The 22113-nt window shown below is 35.4% G+C and overlaps 5 protein-coding genes across 5 annotated transcripts; 2 read left to right on the top strand and 3 right to left on the bottom strand.

Moving 5' to 3' along the window:
* Positions 1-1725: 1725 nt before the first annotated feature.
* On the top strand, positions 1726-3251 carry LOC125608335 (U-box domain-containing protein 27-like). Its single transcript, XM_048778598.1, has 2 exons — positions 1726-2945; positions 3041-3251. Exon 1 carries the CDS (start codon positions 1958-1960, stop codon positions 2549-2551), a length of 594 nt encoding a protein of 197 aa, XP_048634555.1. The 5' UTR covers positions 1726-1957; the 3' UTR covers positions 2552-2945; positions 3041-3251.
* A 1407-nt stretch (positions 3252-4658) lies between these two features.
* On the top strand, positions 4659-9133 carry LOC106447659 (auxin transporter protein 1-like). The gene is made up of 9 exons (XM_013889634.3): positions 4659-4914; positions 5169-5382; positions 5514-5699; positions 5768-5880; positions 5978-6161; positions 6502-6599; positions 7199-7406; positions 7498-7755; positions 8598-9133. Exons 2-9 carry the CDS (start codon positions 5203-5205, stop codon positions 8835-8837), a joined length of 1467 nt encoding a protein of 488 aa, XP_013745088.1. The 5' UTR covers positions 4659-4914; positions 5169-5202; the 3' UTR covers positions 8838-9133.
* A 3319-nt stretch (positions 9134-12452) lies between these two features.
* LOC106448995 (uncharacterized protein At4g19900-like) lies at positions 12453-13803 on the bottom strand. The gene has a single exon (XM_013890803.2). The coding sequence runs from the start codon at positions 13660-13662 to the stop codon at positions 12466-12468; it is 1197 nt and encodes a 398-aa protein (XP_013746257.1). The 5' UTR covers positions 13663-13803; the 3' UTR covers positions 12453-12465.
* Positions 13804-14291: 488 nt separating this feature from the next.
* On the bottom strand, positions 14292-16815 carry LOC106448996. Its single transcript, XM_048778600.1, has 5 exons — positions 16191-16815; positions 15664-15790; positions 15362-15467; positions 14643-15197; positions 14292-14543 (listed from the first exon to the last, which is right to left on the bottom strand). Exons 1-5 carry the CDS (start codon positions 16291-16293, stop codon positions 14433-14435), a joined length of 1002 nt encoding a protein of 333 aa, XP_048634557.1. The 5' UTR covers positions 16294-16815; the 3' UTR covers positions 14292-14432.
* Positions 16816-17044: 229 nt separating this feature from the next.
* Positions 17045-20861, bottom strand: LOC106448997 (vacuolar cation/proton exchanger 1). Its single transcript, XM_048778599.1, has 10 exons — positions 20431-20861; positions 19745-19812; positions 19229-19257; positions 18935-19131; positions 18501-18725; positions 18301-18429; positions 17944-18060; positions 17676-17846; positions 17468-17558; positions 17045-17386 (listed from the first exon to the last, which is right to left on the bottom strand). The coding sequence occupies exons 1-10, from the start codon at positions 20716-20718 to the stop codon at positions 17304-17306; spliced, it is 1398 nt and encodes a 465-aa protein (XP_048634556.1). The 5' UTR covers positions 20719-20861; the 3' UTR covers positions 17045-17303.
* Between the last annotated feature and the right edge of the window lie 1252 nt (positions 20862-22113).

The raw sequence follows: 22113 nt of genomic DNA on the forward strand, positions 1-22113 counted from the left end.
GTCGCATTATCTCAATAGTCATAATTTTTAGACAATTTTTAGAGAAGACACAACCTTACAACATAAAACTTTTAGAAAAAACACAACTCTTTACACATTTTTTTCAAAAGACACAACATTTCAACATAAGTGAGATTCACAACCTTTGGAATTAATCAAGATTCCTATTATTAGTAGATATGATGAAAAATTACATTATGTAGGTGGTAGATGTTAATGTCACTAGTCTATGCATATGTTATGTCTAGATTTCATATCAAATATAACTCAATAAAATATGTAGTCTAGAAGTTAACAACATAATATAAAAACAGTACTGTATAAAAGTATGAGAATAATGTAAATATAGTATGTTGTCAACTTCTTTAGTGGAATCCGTTTAGAAAATATATAGGAAAGGAATAATATATTCATTATCATTTAATTTAATTTTGAAACCTTACTATATGTAATCGTCAAATAATTTACAAATATGCTTTTTCTCAAATGTGGTGATGAATTACAGGTTTACTATATTAATATTGCGTGAAACAGAAGGAAAAACAAGAAACTCGTTGGGTAAAATCTGCAGTTTCTGCACCAAATTAAAGAAAACCTGCAACATTGCCGCCTTTACATAAATACACTCTCTATACACACATAGGTAATAGGTTCTTTGCAGTCATGTATATTTGTTTATGATATTATGCAAGTTGGTTAAATTTATAAAGTTTCAAAAAATAATCAAGTTTCGTTGTCTACAAATAATTAAACCGTTTGCTTAAGAGTGGGAACATGTTATACAATATTTAAACTATCCAACATTTCAGTGTGAGAACTCTGAGAGGGATCACGGGGTTTAGACCTTTTTAGCAGCTGCGCAAGCAAGTTACTTACAAAACGTAGAACCAAAGATTGCTAAGATTGCCATATTAATATTGATAATAACTGCAGATTCATGCATTGCACATCAATATTATAATTTTCATTTTTTTTAAAAAGGTATCATAATACAGTCAATTAACAGACGAGATGTTTATAATATAAAATTTTCTGTAAAACTCTTTAGTTTAGACCATTAGTGTCAACCTTACCTTTGACATCAAGGATAAAATATCCAATTTTTTCTTGAAATAACACATGTATTATGAAAAAACTATAAATATCCCATTTTTCTTGAAATAACACATGTATCATAAATAATTTATATTTTGAAACAAAAATATTTATAAAGTAACTTATGTTATGAAATAGAGGAAGTTGTATATTTAAAGATATCTAACCGTATATAGCTGTTGAAAAAATAGATCTCTAACTCTAGATGCTAATTCAATAAATCGCCAACTTTGATGTGTTTGTGTAACATTTTTTTTTGTCAATCATGTCTTAAATTAATTTGAATCAATGAATATTTTGTGAGTCATACAAGTACAACTAATGATTTGGTAGATGGAAAAGATGTATACCCTTTTGATTATATACGATTTATGTATTTTTTTAATAGAACCCGGAAATCCTGGATGTCAATAGTCACACTACATACTAATGCGAAAACGTAAAAAAGTTAGATGCTACCGTTACCTAAAAAAAGTTAATGGTATGATTTTACAGCAGCTGTGTAATCTATTTATGTTTTTATTAAAAATAAATCACAATACTAAAAGCAAGATATAGAGAGCAAAGAAGTTGTCCACGTCACTAAAAATATTCCTCCAATCAGAACATTTCATTTGAACATGTCAGATGGGCTTCAGTCTATTGAGTTACGTTTGGGCCTCAGGTGCATATGTTTTTTCGCTGGGCTTTGTTTAGTAAAATCTTCCAATAACAATCATTTTTCCTGTCAAGTCATATTACCTGTTCATCTGCGGCCCAATTAACCCAAGTAAAAAAACTCTATCTATTATCTTTTTTTTTGACTCCATCTTCTCCGTTTCTTCTTCATTCAATCTCTGTTACTGAACCTCAACTGTTATCCATGTTCTTCAATACCCTCTTAAGGAATTCCTTCCACCTCCTCTCGAAAAAACAAAAAAGAAAATCCCTTTCCTCGACCTTATGGCCAGATGGTGAGTCAAAGGTCTTAATCGCCGAGAGAGACGGTTTAGTCGGCGAGCTAATGAAATCAATTAGAAGAGACTCAGATTCGAGCTTAATCGAAGCGACGCTATCCTGCTTGATCGCGATCAGCTCACCGAGGCGCGTGAAACTCAATCTAATCCGAGAGAAGCTCATCAAGGATCTTACGAAGCTGTTAACGGATCCAACGACGGCGAGCGTTTCAATGACGGAGAAATCTTTAAAGCTTCTCGAGAGTTTAGCATCCACAAAGGAAGGCAGATCGGAAAACTGCGGAGGAGACGGCGAGTGTTTGAAGACGGTGGTTAAGAAGCTGATGAAAGTATCGACGGCGGCGACGGAGCACGCCGTGACGGTGATTTGGAGCGTCTCTTATCTTTTCACGGATCCACAAGCGAGCGTTTCGGTGATGGAGAAATATTTGAAGCTTCTCAAGAGTTTAGCATCCACAAAGGAAGGCAGATCGGAAATCTGCGGAGGAGACGGTGAGTGATTGAAGACGGTGGTTAAGTGGTTAAGAAGCTGATGAAAGTATCGACGGTGCCGTGACGGTGCTTTGGAGCGTCTCTTATATTTTCAAAGAAGAGAAGGCGCTTGAAGCGATTACGAGTACTAACGGCGTTACGAAGATCCTGTTACAATATATGAATACTAGAACTATAAATTTTTTTCTACTTGATGCTTTTTACTGTTTTGAGTTCTTGGTTTTAAGATTTATAAAATAACCGAAGGTATATGTTTTTTTGGTTTCCTTCTCTCTCTTTTGTTGTTGAGAATTCATGTATTACATATATTCCTGATGATGACACAATGTTTCGTTTGGATTTTTTTCACCCAGGTTTGGTGCAGAAGATGTTTTAACCATCTAGGCGTTTTGCATGTTCAAGGTATAAGTTTCAGTTATGTGTAAAACATTGTAATTTTCTTTTCAGCTGAATGATTGCATAGATAATGGTAATACTGTTCTAAATTGTTAATGTAGTGATTTCATGCTCTCTTTACGGGGATGATGATACTTGGAAAGCTTGGCTTAATGTTGATAACTCTATGCTCCACAACTACTACTATTTTTACAATCTTTGATAGTTTTCACAAGCAAAAATTGTCTAGGCTTATGCACATATTCTCGAAATTGTAGTTCTAATGCTAAAGTCACACATTTATATCATTATGCTTACGAGTTGAGAGCTGCTCTTCACTTTCTCTAAGGTGAGAAAAAAAAAGATTGATTGTGGAGCAACAAAAGTTTTAATGTCTTTTAGTTTCCCAGAAAATAATTAACTATGCAGCCATTAAAAGTAGTAATTTGGACTAATCTTTGGAAACTAAATATAACAATTTATCTAACAGAAAAAACATTTGAATATTAAAGTTTCGATTTTTGTCTATTAATGTTAGAACCAATACAAAATCACTGGCAAAAAACCAAGAAAAATCAACTTGATTAAAATATTAATTCCATGAAAAAATTTAAAGACAATGGAAATCATGTAAATATTTCATCTAACAGAACAAGATGATGTCTTAAAAATAAAATTAATATCAATATAATGTGTATATAAATCATTATAAGAAGTATCTTGAAGGAGATGAACATTTTTTAGACACTATAAAAAATTATATCATTTTAAAAAAAACAATCATAGAACAAAATGGAAAATAACAATAACTAAACAGTGAGTACATAACTGAACATATAAAAAAGGACTAGAAAAACATATAAATAGGAAAAATAACTGAAGACATAAATAACTAACAAACTTAATATAATTAAAACATATAGAAAAAATGACTGAGAACATATAAATGAAAAATACATATAACACAAGAACCAAACCAAAAATGAATGAACGTTTTTTATCATAGGTCCACATTTGAACAACCAACTATTTAAGATGTAATATATATATTTTCACAAAACTATCGAACATCAAAGAGTGAAAAAATTATCTTGGTACGAATAGTCTTAAAATATATAATGATAAAAACCACATTAACTAACTATATATAATATATTATAAATTAATCAACACAATGCATGAAAATTAATACTCGCCATAAGATTTTTAACAATATTTTACTTTAACAATTCCATAATAATTATTTGAAGCTTCAAATGATAATTAACAAAAAAAAACTAAAATACATAAACATCATACCACATATAAAGTCAATAAATATTAACGACTGAGAACAAGAAAATAACATCAAACTAATTTATTATACTCATTTGTAAATTTCATGAATTATAAATCTATTGTATAGTGTCAAAAATATGTGGTACAAAATAAAAAAGTTAAACAAGTCATACTCCGAATTTATTAAAAATTAAACAAAATAATGAAAATTATCTAACATATAAAAATTTATAAAATACAAACTTAAACAAACATCTTTCTTAATGAAAAATTATAATAAACTTAAAAATATAATTATAATTTTATGATTGTAAATTGTTAGTTATGAATTTCAATTACCATCTCAAAATAAAAATACGCAAGTTTAATTTAATTTAATAATATTATAGGAAAATCCGGGCGTAGCCCGGAAAACCCTCTAGTATATATAAAAAAAAAAAGAGAAGAGATTTGTGGGTATATAAAAAGGAGAGGGGGTGAAGTTCGAAGCTATCTTATAAGTTATTTTAGCTTTCATTCCTTCTTTTGCTCTGATCAAAAGAACTCTCTCTCTCTCTTCTCTGCCATCTTCTGCGTTTTCTTCTCTGCCAAAGACAGAGAGAGAGAGTAGCTATTCCTCATTGAAAGAGAAAAAGAAGAACAAGTGTAACTAAAGAACATAATCAGTTTTGGTCTTTGTTTGCTTCTGATTCGTTCTCACCTTCTTCTCTTCTCTAATGTAAGTAACTCTTTATTTTTCTCTGTTTTTTTTCCTCTAAAGAAGAGAAAACGTGAACAAAGAATAATATTTTTTACACTCTCTTTAACTTATCCTCGTAACCGTGTCCTCTGCTTTAATCACACCTGAATCATCTACCAAGTCGTATATATCTCTCTCTTTCTTGTCTCTGTTCCTTGTTCACTTAGTTTTTGATTCTTCTTCTCTCTGTAAACTGTTGAGTGACCTAAACAAGCGTCATATTTTACTCTCAGATCTACTAAAGGCAAAACATAAAGAAAGCAAAAAATGTCGGCGGGAGAAGAAGCAATAGTAGCTAGCGGAAATGACAACGAAGGAGATCAGACCAACGGAAACCACACCGGAAAAACGGACGAATACGACCCATCCACCGGTTCTGCACTAAGCAACTTCCTCTGGCACGGTGGCTCCGTCTGGGACGCTTGGTTCAGCTGCGCATCTAACCAGGTACGTGCTTCAAGAACCCTCAAAAATTGAGAAAAAAAAACAAGAAAATATTTTTTTCTGAAATATTTTTAAAAACAAGAAAATCTTGATTTCAAGAATCCTCAAAAGATCTTGCTTTGTTACCTTTTCAGGTGGCCCAAGTGCTTCTGACACTACCGTACTCGTTCAGTCAACTAGGAATGTTATCAGGAATAGTACTCCAGATCTTCTATGGACTACTTGGAAGCTGGACTGCTTATCTCATCAGTGTTCTCTACGTTGAGTATCGAGCTCGTAAGGAGAAAGAAGGCAAAAACTTCAAAAACCACGTTATTCAGGTATATAATTATCATTACTAATCACTCACTAATTGTAATTAACTCTCACTAAATCATTTTAATAACAGTGGTTTGAAGTACTTGATGGGTTACTTGGCACATACTGGAAAGCAGTAGGACTTGCATTTAACTGCACTTTCCTCTTGTTTGGATCTGTAATCCAACTCATTGCTTGTGCCAGGTCTCTTTAATCTCACTTTTAATGATCTCGCTCTCTCTCTCTCTCTTTTTAATTATTAATGGATGATTAATATACAATGATGATTGATTGGTTGCAGTAACATTTATTACATAAACGATCACTTGGACAAGAGGACATGGACTTACATATTCGGCGCGTGTTGTGCAACCACTGTGTTCATACCTTCGTTCCATAATTACCGAATCTGGTCATTCCTCGGCTTGGGTATGACCACCTACACGGCCTGGTACTTGGCCATCGCCTCCATTATCCACGGCCAGGTATTATATTAAATATATATAGATTTTTACAAAATATTAAACACAGATAAATACATAGTCGTTTTCATATTTTTATGCTTTGCAATGAGGTGACAGTATATGCCGTTGATTAAAAAATAAATAATATTCGAATTTCTCTTTTAAGATTAGGGGATAAAGAATTCGATTATTCCATGCATCTAGACCCAAATTTGTATTTATTTTTGCTTCTATAACCAGGCAATTATAGAAATGTTTTGATATTCTCTTGATGAAATCACTGTCTTTTTTAACAAGATCAAATCACTGTTTAAGATTTGCTTCTTTTTTTTTTTGTTTCTTGTTAATTTTTAACTCCTAGACGGAAGGTGTGAAGCACACAGGTCCAACGAAGCTAGTGCTTTATTTTACCGGAGCTACCAATATCTTGTATACCTTTGGTGGTCACGCGGTTACTGTGTAAGTTTTTTCTTATTAATTTACTATTTCCATCTATATTTGATAGGGTAATAATTTTTTTATTAAATTCTGTCAGATATAGTTGAATACTATTTAAGTTAAAGCTCAAATGGCGGTAAAAGTATATGATAAATTTCAGTATTAAATTCTGGGTGCTGTATCGTTTTTCGCCGCTTCTATTGCAGCTTTTGCCGGCAAATAAGGTGTAATATCATGATGATTATCGTTAATTATTTTTCTATCCTTAAAGTAGTAGTTATAAATGCCAAAAAAAAAAAAAAAGTAGTAGTTATAAAATGTTACAAAACATGTATAGCCTTTAATAAATAGTAAGAGTCTATATAACTAAAATAATAATTAATATTCTTATCCCTAAACTGTTGAATGCCACCCAAGCCACTTCTAATATTAGTGTTTGAATGGAAAAGTGGACAGTAGTAGTTCATACACTTGGACAAGAGAACTGTTTTTGTGTTGTCATTCACATTTGAGAACTGCACACATGTACTTCTCGTCTAAAAAAAGTCAAATACACCCTTATGCTTATCTGAACATATATGATTAATTATTGGGATTAACAGTTAAGTTTAATTATGCAGTGAGATAATGCATGCAATGTGGAAACCACAAAAGTTTAAGTACATTTACTTGATGGCGACATTATACGTTTTCACATTAACGATTCCGTCAGCTTCCGCCGTTTACTGGGCCTTCGGAGACGCACTTCTCAACCACTCCAACGCTTTCTCTCTTCTCCCCAAGAACGGGTGGCGTGACGCCGCCGTTATCCTCATGCTCATTCACCAAGTAAATTATAATAAACCTTAAGTATTATATAAACATTTATTATTTTTACCATAAGGTTAATAATGAAGCTTCATGCAATGTGTTGATGCAGTTTATAACGTTTGGATTCGCGTGTACCCCGCTCTACTTTGTTTGGGAGAAAGTGATAGGGATGCATGATACAAAGAGCATTTTCTTGAGGGCTTTAGCTAGATTGCCCGTGGTTATACCGATATGGTTTTTAGCTATTATATTCCCGTTCTTCGGTCCAATCAATTCAGCGGTTGGTGCTCTTCTGGTTAGCTTCACCGTCTATATCATCCCTGCCCTCGCTCACATGCTCACTTACCGATCTGCCTCCGCTCGTCAGGTTTGCTTTTACAAACCCCCTCTCTTTAACTAGCGCAATAAAACTCATATTTAAATATCGAGACTACAAATGGTTTATATTTTGCGCTAGACATGATTAAGACATTATAGCATGCATACGCAAAACACTATCGTAGCTTGATTGAAAACAATGGTTCAGATTTACAGATGTTAATTACCTATAATCATTATAATTCATCTAAAGATGTGGGATTATTGAATAATTCTATAGTTATGGGTAGGGTTGTGAATAGATTATTGACACTGGAGGGTATAAAGGTCTTATTCCGAAGGATAGATTGGGGTCAGTGTTCCGTATCTTACGGAGGATGGGATCATCACCCACATTCCTTACTTGCGTCCCCTCCAAATATTTATTTGAGTTGGTTTCAAAGCTCTTATTTTTTTATTATGCTTTTTAAAAAGTAAAAAAAAAATCATGTCATGTTTTCTGGTTAGGTTAGAATTAGTAATTGACCATGAATTTCTTTTCCTCTGTTTCAAACTCGTGTATATTATAGTACTAACAATAGAAAAGAAAAAAAGAAAAAAAAGAAGTTAGAAAAGGGATAGTGTGTGAGGAAAATAAGGGAGAGAAGAAAATAGGTAAGAGTCAGGAGCTGTACAATAGGGACTGTCTGCCTAACATTAATCGAAAAGTGAATGTCTGAGTATGACAAATCATAAGTTCATAACCATACCTCCTTCTCTCTTTCTCATTCATGGGTCAACACAGCTTTTGGGTTTTGTCCATTACCATACGACAAACACATACAGTCACTTATTATCTCTCTTCAATAGTTCTTGATTTTTCTTAATTAATCTTTTGGACTTTTCTTGTAGAATGCGGCGGAGAAGCCACCGTTCTTCATGCCAAGCTGGACGGCGATGTACGTGTTGAACGCTTTCGTGGTAATTTGGGTTCTAATAGTCGGGTTCGGGTTTGGTGGATGGGCGAGTGTAACCAACTTTGTTCGTCAAGTCGACACTTTTGGTCTCTTTGCTAAGTGTTACCAATGTAAATCACCGGTTCCAGCTGGCGCGGCTCATGCCCCGGTCTCCGCTTTACACCACCGCCTTTGAGAGCTCTAATGCTTTTGTGGAGTTTATTAAAAATTATTTGTTCTTATTTTCGTGTTTTGTGTTTGTATACGTGTGGGAGTAAAAAAGTCGCCAAAATAGTGTACTTATTACACATCCCCTTTGAATGCGTGTTAAGCTCTTAGTTTGTTTTGGGTGTTGTATTTTTCACTCGTTAATTAGGTCGATAATATAGTAGTGTGTGATTTGTTAATTTGGTATTGTTAAAACAATAGGCTAAAAATGTATTGACTTCTCTGCTTTTTTCCCGGAAACACATAATAATTCTTATTATCATATATTCATTGTTGCCGTAGCTAATTTGAATTATTTAATGAATTTGTCTTTAGAAAATAGATTTCTCTAACGTTTTTATACTAATTAGTATGTAATAAACTAAATGTTATAAATGTAAGAAAACATGCATAAATACCGGAATGTGGCATTTATAAAACAGATCTAGTGGAAAAGGATATTTATTTTTTGCAAGTTTACTTAATTGGGAAATAAATAGGGACATAGAGCAATGGACATGTTGGAGCGACGGAGCCGGTCATTTCTTTATGGGAGCACATGGGTGTGGGGAGGGACCGCACGTGGCTTCTTCATCTGAGTCACGTGCCATTATTGACTTATCACTCTTTCTCTGTATTCAGACACTTTGAAGTTTGAAGGAATGGATCAGAGGACCGTTCCTGTCTCTCTTATTAAATATGACATGTGTTCATATCATTACTCAATCTTTACCCATATCATACGCTCTGGTTTCACATGTACTTTGGATGAAAAGAAGAAATATTTACGCCCACAGACACAATTCATCTTATAAATTACACTTTAAAGCACTTTGGTCTTAGTGGACACTTTCTCTTAGTGAAATGTCTAGCTTAGCCCTCACCTCTTAGTAAAAGTGGGTTTCATGAATTCTCTAACCAGAACAATTGGTTTTCCTAACTAGTAACAATAAAACAAATAATATATTTTTAGATATTTTTTACTTGAATTTTGAAAGAGTCGATCTTTTTTTTTCTTTTTCATTTTGTAGATTTCAAGAGAAAAACCCTAGTTTTATCTCTCCCCCGATTTTTTGTAGATCTAGAAACTCAAACCTTCACCAAACCGTAATCAAGTTTCTAAAAATCAGATCCTCTCCGGCTATAGTCGATTTCGTCATTAACCACAGCCAGCACCGTTGATTGAGAAAAACCCGCCATGGAAGGTGAGTTCCGTTTCGCACTCTGTCTCCGCCGCCGTTGTTCCTTCATCTTACACCCACAGCTACCGTTAACGATTTTTCCTTTTTTCAGATTCTGCAGAGGACGCCGTAGACCACCGTCTTTCCGTGAGACTCTTCGCAACTGATTCATATATGAAAAGTTAGTTTATTGTCTGATTGTGGTGGTGGATGCCGCGATGGTAGATGTCGTGGTGGCGGATGTAGATACGGAGGTAGAAGACGTGAGGAGGAGGAGGAGGTTGTGGATGCCGTGATGGTGGATGCTATGGTGGTGGATATGGATACAATGGTGGAGGACGTGAGGAGGAGGAAGTGGTGGTTTAGTTTTGTCTGAGTTCTCGATATAAACCTCAACTCTATGTTCTTCTGTTTAAATCTGTAGAAAAGTTTTATCCTTTATTCCTCAACTCCGACATTCACTCGCCACCTATCCTTGATTCTCACCACTTCACAACTTGTCTGACCACTGCTCGTCGCACAACCACACAATCCCCGTCCACACATCGCCCGAACACACACTTCGCAACCACTCCACTCCTGACCACACATCGTCCGTCCACATAACCTCTAACCATAAAGCTGTCGAACAGCTGACGCCTAACCATGACTTACCCGACCACAACTCACCCAACCATAACAACCTTAGCAACCCGTCTCATGTCGCCACACATGATACACCTAATAGATACCTTTTGTTTTGTTCTCAATGTGCCTTTCAGCTTATGTCTATTCATGTACTTTAATTCCACGAACTGAGTATGTGAGGAAGAAGAATCACTTGGAAGCCACTCCCATATCATTAACTAACATGCTGTACAACACTACCTCCACCCAGACTAAAGCCTACAAGATCACACTAGCATTGTCACCAGACTAAAACCAACATCGGCATCCATTCACACACTGACCACCAGAGCCTTGACGACAACACTCCCGACCACAACAACACTCCCCCTAACCACAAGAGTCCCATCCAAAACACATCTGACGACCACAACAATCACACAAACCACGAGAGTCCCATCCACAATACACCTGGAAACCCCAATCCGACCATCTTCTTTTTGTCCACCACGAACTCCACCCATTACCAAACACATCTCCAAATATTTAGACTATATTCTCAGCCTTAGATCTTATGCATATAATTAGATCTAACGTCCCTAAACAATTCACTTTTTCCCATACAATTACCTTTTTCTTTTAACATTTATCATTTATTGTAACTAAAGACAAACTTAGTTTCTACTTCTTCACTTTACTGTAGCCTTCTTAAAAGAAACACACTCCTCCTTACACAAAAAGCAAGGTTATATATGTCATATAAAAAGACAGCTGTCTAGAGAAAGTGTGCAAAGGAGACAATGTGTTTTTTAATGTAAACAACAGTCAGATTGTGTCCTATTATGTAAATCTCTCTGAAAAGAAACTATATAGTATTTACTAGTATTCTCATTCTGTACTCTCAGTTTGACCTTTTGTTTTAAATTGGTATGTAGAAAAAAAGTAAAGCGCCTTGGGAAAATGTTTAGTCTAGTAGCGAATAATCATTTTTGTGGAAAGAACAAAAGAAAGATATGAATGCAGCACCACAATGTGAATGTGAGTGATTTGCGTTTGAGAAGTGCAGCCGGGACTCGCTACGAAGGGTTGAAGTAACGCTGGCCACTGAGTGGGTCAAATAGTCACGACTCCTAACTAATGTGGCGAGATGTGAATCGTCTTTCAATGTGTTCTGATTTTGGCCATGTGAACTTTGTTACAGATGTTTTTTTCTTTGTTTTAATAGAGACTTCTATTAGTGAAAGATGGACTATTTTGTAAACATAGATTCTTGTTAACATGGATGCATAGCAAGATGTATTTTAAAGAAGGTACTTGTAAAAGAGAAATATTTGATAGCATTCTACAACAGGGTAAGCAAAAAGAAGAAGATACTTCCATCAAAAATTTCAAAATAACGTAAAATATAATATAATTCAAAGTTTGTTTACTATTTTATGTCCAAACCTTATCAGGCATCGTTTTCTTTCTCACTTTGGATCCTCCCAAATGGTATATAAGAGCTAAACCTTGGTCGAACGAGAACATATCACCTCAACCCAATATATTTGGGCCTAAATAAGTCCAATAGCCCAATTAAGTACCCAAATCAACAAAACTAATTGCCTCTAGCAACATTAGATAACGGAAAGCATATCCTTTCCACTTTTGCCACCTCTTATCTAAACATCTTCACTTTCGACTTGTATGTGATTAAGTCAACGTTCGAATTGTTGTTTAGAGGAAACTAATTGAGATTATTAATAAAAATGTAAAGCAAAAGTGTAAACACTGTAATAAAACGAGACTCTACAAACATATGAATGAATCTTTGTCTCTTCTTCCTCCATCTCAAGCGTGAGAGTTTATGATGTTTCTGCACACTGTGCAGTGTGTGGAGATGAGTTTATGCATCACGCTTCCTTCTTCAATCTCAATCTTTCTCGTGACTTTATTCCACAGATGCACCGTATAACTCTCTTTGCTCAAGTCTTGTACCGTCTTCTCCACCCATGTTACTTCTCCTAAGGTTCTTGGTTTCTTGAAAAGCCTTGGGATGTCAAGCCAATTCACTGGATAGAAAGCATCCGGCGGAAAGATCGTGAGATTGAACTCAGCTTTGTGTCCTAACCTCCTGATAACTCTAGTGACTAGACAAGGACTATTGTATCCCCATTTGTTTCCATTAAATGTTGCGGCGTACTCGTGCAAGAACTCTCTCATAAGTGGATGGTAAGGGTCAAAGACCATCACCGCGTTGTTTAGCGTTTTCCATTTCTTGGTTTCTTGATCCAAAGTCTGTACTCCGATAGCGTTTCTCAGCCGCGTCATGTCGTTGAGGAAGATGATGTCTGTGTCTAGATAGACTCCTCCGTACTTGTAGAGCACCGCGAGTCTCGTTAGGTCAGAGAGGTTCATGAAGAAAGGGATGGAGCCAGGGTCCATGTCGCCGCTCTTTAGTTTTATCAGCCAAGGTTCAGCTGGTGTGTTCTTGACGAGGAACGGGATGTCTAGTGTTACAGCGACGAGGTTGAAGCCTTGAGAAAGAAGCGGGTTGAGGATGGTGTGTCCTTGAGGTGAGTCTAGGGAGTTGGAGAGAATCACCAAGCAAGCGTAGGGATTGGTGGTGAAGAGAGTGTCAATGGCTAAGATCTCTCTTGGTCCAAAGGATTTTGCTGGAGAAAGCCAGATCATAAAGAAGTGAGCTGAGCAGTTCTTGTTGAACAACTCAGTAACTCTTCCATGGAGTCTCTTACTCTTGCTCGTGGAGTTCAGTATCTCAAGCTCAGGCAGCTTAGTTCTGAACCAGTTGATTCTCTCCTTCTTGCTAGCCTTAGGAGGAGGTACCAACGGATCTAACTCCTCCTCTTCTTTCTTATCTGAAGTCACAACCGAGAAACTGCTACTACTACTCATGGAGAAAGGCACGTTTGGTTTAAACGGTGGCGTATCGCCAGAGACAGTAGACGTTAGAGGTTTCATGTAGAGGAGATGCAAAAAAACACAGACTACAAAGATCGTGAATATTAGTAACGTTCTTTCTCGCATTTTAACCCTTTGAAAAGAACTCCTGTTAGCTTTACGTTTAGCCAGAACTTATTTGATCAGTTCCTAGTTCTAGACGTAGTAAAATTATCACATGGGTATGGCCGTCTGGTGAGGGATCGCACGTGGCTTCTTGGTCTGAGTCACATGCATTATTGACTTTTCTCTCTTATCAATGAATGGATGAGAAGAAGGTTCTTGTCCCTCTTATGACATGTGTTCATTACATTACAAATATACTCTTGTTTCACATCTACCTTGGGCGAAAAGATTCTCTATTTCTAATATTTTGAGCTAAATGTTTTTCTAATTCTCTTTTAATAATAACTTTTATTAGTGGAAGATTGACTATCTTCGATACATAAAATATTGCTAACATGGATAGATGCAGGTTGTATGTTTTAAAGAAATGTTGTGGTAGAATAATAATGAAATTATTGCATTTTCTAAATGTTGAAGGTTGATCTTACGTGAGAGTTTGATTGTCATACATGTAACATATGATTAGACTTGAGGAATATGCAGAAGACCTGTGGTACCACAGCTAATTTGTAAAATTACCATATTTTTGTTCCTTGTGAGCAGACGGGTTACAATGATGAGTAATGACGTATATGACAAGTAACCCAAACTTATAACCAACCAATGGTTCTGACTTCCGAGGAACGATTCTCTAATACAATAAGTTCACAATATGATGTGTAACGTCTATATGCTAAGAATAAGGTAGTTTCCACAAGATTGTTAACAAAGTTAACAGAGAATTTCATTAACTAGAATGCTGGCATATCAGGGCAGTAAGAGGATGGCGAGGACTCCTTGTCCATTGAGTTTGTGGCATTGCTTGTTACCCGTAGACTCCCCGGAACGCTACGCTTTATATTCTGCACAGATGAACTTGAAAATTTGTAAGAAGTTACTGAAAAAGGCTTGCAAGTTACAGCTGAGTTAGCTTCAATGTTTAAAGGAATAAGGAACCGTACCATGTGCCTCATGGCCATATCAAGAGACGACCTAGACAGTGTTCTCCCGAATCCGGAGTTCATGTTGTTGTCATCATGTTTAGGAGGTGGCAGTTTCCTCATGTTCACCACTCTTTCCACCATTTGAGTCCCCATCAAAACAGGATTCACATCATCGCTAATCTTGGACGATCTCCCGCCAGAACTGTAGACTCTGCCTCTAGAAGCTGAGACAGGTCGAGCCGGTATTTGACGGATTGTTAAAGATGTGGACTTAGCAGCAGTAGGAACTGACTTCCCCACAGAAGATGAACGGGTAAACGCAGCTGCTCGTGGGTTTGATTTGATTGAAGAGGCTCTACAAGCTGGACTTGAGTTCCGAGCAGAGTTGGTTGGTCTTGTGGAAGACAATGTGGTTCGTGGAGTTGGTGTAGCTTGTCTTGAAGGCTTACTTTTTGTTTTTGGTTCCGCAATGGTGTTGGACTGTTTGCTCACAGCTGTTGAAGAATCCAACCTTGTGGTTTTCTTGGAAGCCTTAACGCTCAACGTCACAGGCTCTTGCTGAATGTTTTCAACCTTCAAAACAAAAACTTAACATGAATCAGCACGAGCAATCATTAAGCGTGAATGATCACATTCCACAATGAAGTGAACCATATTGCTTAGGACTAGGAGAGATGTTACATAGACTGGCCAAAACCTTGAAGAGCTGGAAAGTATATTTTGTAATTGATTCTCACCCGTGGTTTTAGAGCAGTGGACCTAGCCGCTTTAGGCTGCTTGAGTTTAACCATAGAGTTCTCTTGCGCTTCTTTCTCACCTCCTGTCTCTGGAGCCGCAAGTAACCTGAGAAATTATCATCTCTAAACGTTTATGTCTTCAACAAAAAGGTAGTTGAATCTAACTACATCGAGGCATCTACATTCTATCAAACATCAACAAGATGAGACCTGGATTCTTAGAAGCAAGCTAATGTTCAGAATCTCATTTACAAACACTAATACGAGAGATAACAACACAGATATCATCTCAAAAGAAGTACCACTCATAATCTGATTTGTTGTTCTCAGAGTCCAAGAACTTCTCAATAGCGCTACTACGCAGATTAACATATCTCGTTGTTGTTGACTCTAAACTCTCTGTGGTAGTCTCCTCAACACTGTTTGTTCCTGCGAAAAAAAAATCCAACAATACGATAAATACATTCAGGATCTTGACAGCAAACTTAGCTAACTGATCAATACTAGAGGTCAAGCAATCACCATGAACAGCTAACTGAAATTCAAAAGCACTAAGATAATGTAAACGCGAACGATTTCAAATGCATAACCGTATCAACTAAGCAGAGATTCAGCAATACTAGAGATCCACCAGGCTTCTCGTAGATCCAGTCACCACATGAACAACTAACGAGATTCAAGAGCTGAGCTAACAACACTACGGTTACGGAAACAACGAGCTACTTCAAATATACAATCGAATCAAACTAAGCAGAGGTTCATCACAATCTTCCTATTCCGATTCTTAGATTCAAGTTCCGTGAGCTCAGAGATCAATCCGATAACTAACCAGGCTCTGAGAGAGAAAAAACGCCTTGAACCTTCTCGCGCCTTCGCATCTCCAGGAACAGAGAGAGTTCCTCATCTACGTCTCGAGCTACAACGTTCGCCATTATCAAAAACCTCTTTCTTCTTCTTCTTCTTCACACTATCGCTTTCAGCTGATCTTTGTTGAAAGATTCTTTTTTACGAAACTACCACTATTCTGTTTGTCAGGTACTCTAGTCTTTTGCAGGAGGTGGAGCGTTGGAGGTGGGGGCATCGATGTAATTGATGTAGGTCCCTTTGACTGCATATATTAGATCTGAACCGTTTGATGTATAACGGCGATGTGTGATCTGACGGTTGGTATTTGAATGGACTGACCAATGAAGCAGCTTCGTATATCGTGTGATTCAAACTCCTCACGACCTGGGTTTTTAAATTTGTTTTTTTTTCTACTACTGCACATCTAACAGGCCCAAGGCCCAGTAGTTAAATGAATAGAATTTTTAGCCCATATAAAGCCCACGAAGTACCAGTACGGAGAAATATATCTATATGTACTGATCATTCAACCGACTCCAACTCTAAGCTGTATCAAACCAAAATGTATGCATGGTTTAGCTTCTGTGATTCCGATTTGCGCTTTGGTTTTGTTTTTTTTTTTTAATTTTTCGGTTTACCCGTTTTTAAAAGTTTAAACCATGCACATCTTTTTGGTTTGATATTGTTTAGAGGATTGTTTGATAACAGTTGATTTCTGAACACATTCTAAATGGCTAATCTGATATGCCTAATTGTTAATCTTTATGAAGGAAAAACTAATAATCTCATACTAACTGCTAAGAAGAATGATTAATCATAAAATAATGAGATAGAACATTAGACATAAAATATTAATAGATATATAGAATATAGTCCATCTAAAACCCACACATGAACATCAGAAAAACTTCTCAAAACTCATCTTCATCAAGACCACAACACAAAGCATAATGTGAGAATACATTACACTCATTGAATCTCAGAAACCTCTCTGACAAGTTTTTGTATTTGAAAATGAATCAAGAAATTGGGCAATTTTTTCTTCTTCACTGTTCCTTTGAGAGTTTTGTTTCAACACATTGGCACTATTCCAGATTTAAGATGAGAAAACTCCTTCGCCGACAGCAGCGGCAACATTGTTCATAAGTTGATGTCCCAAGTGAACAGCATTTGGTTGTTCTGAAATAAACATTTCCGTAACTATTAGTATCCATCTAGTAACGTGTATACAAGAAATATAAAATATGAAATTTAACTCACTCTGAGGAAGTTTGTCGACGAAGAAACAAATGGCAATGATGATGTAGCAAAGCAAGAGAACCAATCCCTTCATGTAGTGAGAAGTCCCATCCTAAAAGAACCACAAAACGTAACACAATATTTAAGCATTTGATACTTGATTTTTGTATAATTCTTTGATTTGTATAATGGGATTATAATATTTGTAAGGTGTTTAAGAATGTTTAACCTGTAATGTGAAGGCTGTGATGATAATGGAAAGAGCAAGAGAACCGGTTTCGAGGAGATTGAAGTTGAGATCCATATTAATTCCTAGAATCCAGGCCACGATAATGGTCAAGGGGACGACGAATAAGCCAATCTGAGTTGCAGAGCCTAAGGCGACTCCCAAAGATATGTCCTACAAAATATTTGCATTAAATGAGTTCATGCATTGTATTATTCTTTTGGTTCACAAGTTTATTATAAAGGGATATTGATGCTAAAGTGGAACTCACAAGCTTGTTCTTAAAAGCGAAAATGATGGCTCCAGCGTGCTCAGCTGCGTTTCCAACAATAGGAAGCAATATGATACTTATGAAACTCACTGATAGTCCCCATGATTCCGATGCTTCCTAACAAAAGATAAGGCTTAGTTAAGTTTATTTGTATGTATATATATAAATGTTCAAGAAATTGCTAAGACCGTTTAGAAAAATCATTTTACTTATGATTGATTTGCTACCTAGGTGACCGTTTAGGCACGGACTAAGCCGATTTTGTAAAACAATGTACATATAGTTCATTAAGATTTCAAAAAAGGTCATGAAACTTTGCAAAAAAATTTACCAAAAAAAAAACTTTGCAGAAGTTACCTCAATGGTGGCTACAACATACTCTGATAGCAATGCGATGACTAGTGTCATCCCAACCAGCCACACAAATCCACTCCAAAATCCAATCACAGCGGTTTCTTCCTCAACATTGTCATCAAACTCGTCCTCCTAAACCAAACTTCGTTTTAAAGTTTGTTCAAACACGAAAAATCCAAATTCCTACGTTTATCTGTTTATACCTGATCTTGTGCGTCGAACAATTGGCGATGAGTCCAAAGCTGAAAAACGAGATATGCGATGTAACTGATCAACATAACAATACTGCTGGCTCGTGAAAGACTCAGGGACATGTCAGCAATTAAATCAGCAGAGGTCTCTCCGTTTCCAACGTATCCGAACAACATTGGCAGCAAGTGACACAACAGTCCCATTAGGAGTAAAAAGAAGTTCACATCGGCTTGTTTCTGCAACAATAACAAGAAAGACACCACAAAATCAAATTAATGTGATTCCTCAAGTCCATTACTTAAATATTAACCGGACTAAATACGTTAAGAGTTAAGACTAATAGTACCAAACCTATTCCATTAATTTCCGGTTCAGTTATCTTAAACTCAAAGAAAAATAGAAAATACTATTGGTTTTGTTGACTTTAGATATAATGAGGCTATACCCGGTCGAACCGTTGCTCCCTTCGGAGATTAGCAATTCCACCACAGAAGAGCGAAGTCCCGAGAACCAATAGAAGGTTCGATAAAATCGAACCAAGCAACGAGTATTTCACCACTGCGACCTTGTGATTGGTCAATGCCAAAATCGCGATGATCAGTTCAGTTGCGTTTCCACACGTTGCGTTCAATAGACCACCCACTGCCGTTCAAAACACACACCGCATTGAGTAAAATAAGAAATTACTGTCACCGAAACTGTAGATTATAAATAAAAACGAATAGTTGGTAGACGTTACATGTAGGACCGGTGTAGAAAGCTAGTTGCCTGCATGGGGATGCACGAGAGATTTTATTACAAAGTTACCACATAAAATTAAATATTAGAAGAGACAATTTTATTTCAAAACGATTTTGGATTGTAGTATGCTTTCAAGTCGACAGTCATTGTGTGCGCTAGGTGAAACCCAATCATGCAATGACGAATCCCGAGAGAATATTGGTCCATTTATTCCAAAAGCCATGTAATAGAGGAACAAATGTACGGTGAATTCGGACCGAACTAATGTCAGGTTCAAGTGATAACCCCTCAAATTCAAATAATGCGCTGACAAAAATGCAATGGGCTAAATCTTGAAAGAGACGTACAATATTTATTTATTTAACGTGATCTTTTATCTACAGATGGATAGATAGGATTTCATTTCATAGACAGTTGGTTAAATCTTGTTTTGATCGAAAAGAAAATGTCGTAAGGTGAAATTCAAATAAATATTATAATATCAGTTTTGGATGAGGGTGGAATGAATACTTACTCTGTCAGAAAGCTGACTCGCTCAGCCAAAGGTGTGAGGCCTAGCAAGCTCAGTCCAAATATCCACGGCTGTAATATTAACCATTTTAAATTAATGTTAAGTATGTATTAACTTTGTTCAACGATTAATTCCAACTTCAAGACTAAGAGCAAGAAGAAGATGATGATGATGATGAAAGTTTGTTATATATCACCGTCCTCTTCCTATTGAGGAAGTGTTATTGTATGGTTTATCAATTACGTGGCAATACTCACCACATAATTGGTTTCAAAACGTTAATGATTGCAAATATAATCAATTAAATTCTTCCACTGAAACAAATCAATTAAAATCTTCCACTGAATACGCGAATAATGCCAAAATATATTAAAAATTAATCACCAATCCCCCCCCCCCCCCCCCCCCCCCCCCCCCCAAATTAATTTTGAACATTTTTAGAGACTTGATTGTTTTAAAGTTCTTACTTATGAATTCTTTCAAATTCAATTACATTCCTGGATTCAATACCACCCCTAGTTGTTTTATGTGTAGTATTTCATTTTCTATTCAGACACGTAAAAATTATCAATATCTAAGTGTAATATTTTGAACGCTGTTCTGTTTAGTAATGTGTTGTATGTTTAGTTTATAGGATACTTATGAGTCTAAAAAAAACAGATACTTATATAAGAGGAAACAAATCTCACCTGGCTGAAGCCGCAATAAGTTCCGATAATGGCGGCAGGTATGGCCGGAAAAAGAATGGCTAGCTTTGTGCCGAGAATGACTTCTTGGAGATTAGAGAGAAACTCTTTAAGACCTTTGTATGGAACCTTCTGGATTACTCGGAGGTCAGACTTCTTCCTCAACGAAGAAGAAGACATGCTGTGAGCTGTTCTTCCTCCATGTCTCAGCTCTCTGCTCGATCCTTTGGCCGTCATGGTTGGGTTCCCGTTCTCCGCTGCTGACCATTGTTCCTGCACGATCCCCGCCATTTCTACACTGATTAAAAATGAAAGCTATGTTTTTGGGGGAGCTCTTGGTATTATAATACTTTGCGTTGCTGACTCTTATGCCATGTTTATATAAAATGGCGTCACAGGTGCTTAAATAGTGAACAGTCGTAGTATATGGATCTACATCAGAGGCAACTTCGAGGAAGTTTCGTTTGATTTATCTATTATTAATTTTTGGGATTTTATGCTTTATTATATTTGGTAACAAATATTAAAAATGGTAAAGTATATTTGTAGATGAAATTTGTAAACACATGGCTAGGAAATCTCTATTTTTGGGAATTACCACTATGATTCATAGCAAGATGTTAGGAAACTAAGTTGGGTCAATAATGTTTTAATTTAATTGCAGAATCTTAAAAAAGGTGTTGGCCAAAACTTTAATCTTTATTAAGTAAGCAATATGTTCCAAATCGAAATTTGATTTTACCATTAAATGGATTTTAAGCATTGTTTTCAAAACCAGACCGATCCAATTATTGGACTAGATTCGATCATGAACCAAACTAAATTCGACTTTGAACCGGATCTGACAAGTAGCGAGGTTGGATTATAAAAATATTCAACCGAAATAAAAATTTATTAAAACTGTCAAAAATTTATGAATCTCGTGAAAAAACTAATTAATCCACATTCAATAAACATTTTAAATTTTTAGTTATATTTTTCTCTTTATTTATTTTTTACTTTTTACCTTTTTGTATATTATAAATAATAAAGTTATTTAAAACAACAAAATGTTAAGTTTTTATTTAAATACATAAAACATAATAGACTATAATTTATATTAAATGATAATAAATTGTTACATATTGTTTAATATTTTCGATACATATTTAATATATTTTGTTTTAAATAAAATAAGATCTAACTATGTCTATTATTTCAAAAATCTATATAATTTAATATTTCTAATGTTCTATATTATATATATATATATATACATACATATTCTAGCTATATATCATATTCACCATAATTTTTATTAATTTATATATTTAAATGTATATATGTAAAATTTGTGAACTAGATTCAACTTGGTTGGATCATATTAAATCATAGTCAAAATTGTTATTCAATTTAGTTTTTAGTCCAGTTTTAAAACATTATTTTCTTAGCAAAGAAGTATTCTAAAAAGAGACGACCAAGCTAATGACTTAAAAATCATTATATATTAGGATTCTCAAAACTACTTTATAGTATTTTAAGCATATTTATTTACATAATATTTTCTTTTCTGAATGAGTAAAAATCTTTGTTGAACAAAAACATTAAAAATAACAAATCTGACAGATATATCAGACAAATATCAAAATGACATAACAACAACTTCGGAGAAATTTGAATTACATAATATAAATATATATATATATA

The sequence above is a fragment of the Brassica napus genome, chromosome A4 (genome assembly GCF_020379485.1).
Source record: "Brassica napus cultivar Da-Ae chromosome A4, Da-Ae, whole genome shotgun sequence".
In the NCBI taxonomy this organism is placed as follows: domain Eukaryota; kingdom Viridiplantae; phylum Streptophyta; class Magnoliopsida; order Brassicales; family Brassicaceae; genus Brassica; species Brassica napus.

Excerpts from the sequence above, each read along its gene's own strand:
- LOC106447659 (XM_013889634.3), top strand. The coding sequence starts at position 5,203 with ATGTCGGCGGGAGAAGAAGCAATAGTAGCTAGCGGAAATGACAACGAA. Across the intron at positions 5,881-5,977 it reads CAACTCATTGCTTGTGCCAG|TAACATTTATTACATAAACG; the intron begins GTCTCTTTAATC and ends GATTGGTTGCAG. Across the intron at positions 6,600-7,198 it reads GGTGGTCACGCGGTTACTGT|TGAGATAATGCATGCAATGT; the intron begins GTAAGTTTTTTC and ends TTAATTATGCAG.
- LOC106448997 (XM_048778599.1), bottom strand. The coding sequence starts at position 20,718 with ATGGCGGGGATCGTGCAGGAACAATGGTCAGCAGCGGAGAACGGGAAC. Across the intron at positions 18,726-18,934 it reads GGGAGCAACGGTTCGACCGG|AAACAAGCCGATGTGAACTT; the intron begins GTATAGCCTCAT and ends TTATTGTTGCAG. Across the intron at positions 18,061-18,300 it reads ATGTTGTAGCCACCATTGAG|GAAGCATCGGAATCATGGGG; the intron begins GTAACTTCTGCA and ends ATCTTTTGTTAG.
- LOC125608335 (XM_048778598.1), top strand. The coding sequence starts at position 1,958 with ATGTTCTTCAATACCCTCTTAAGGAATTCCTTCCACCTCCTCTCGAAA.
- LOC106448995 (XM_013890803.2), bottom strand. The coding sequence starts at position 13,662 with ATGCGAGAAAGAACGTTACTAATATTCACGATCTTTGTAGTCTGTGTT.
- LOC106448996 (XM_048778600.1), bottom strand. The coding sequence starts at position 16,293 with ATGGCGAACGTTGTAGCTCGAGACGTAGATGAGGAACTCTCTCTGTTC. Across the intron at positions 15,791-16,190 it reads TTTTTCTCTCTCAGAGCCTG|GAACAAACAGTGTTGAGGAG; the intron begins GTTAGTTATCGG and ends TTTTTTTCGCAG. Across the intron at positions 14,544-14,642 it reads ATATGGCCATGAGGCACATG|AATATAAAGCGTAGCGTTCC; the intron begins GTACGGTTCCTT and ends TCATCTGTGCAG.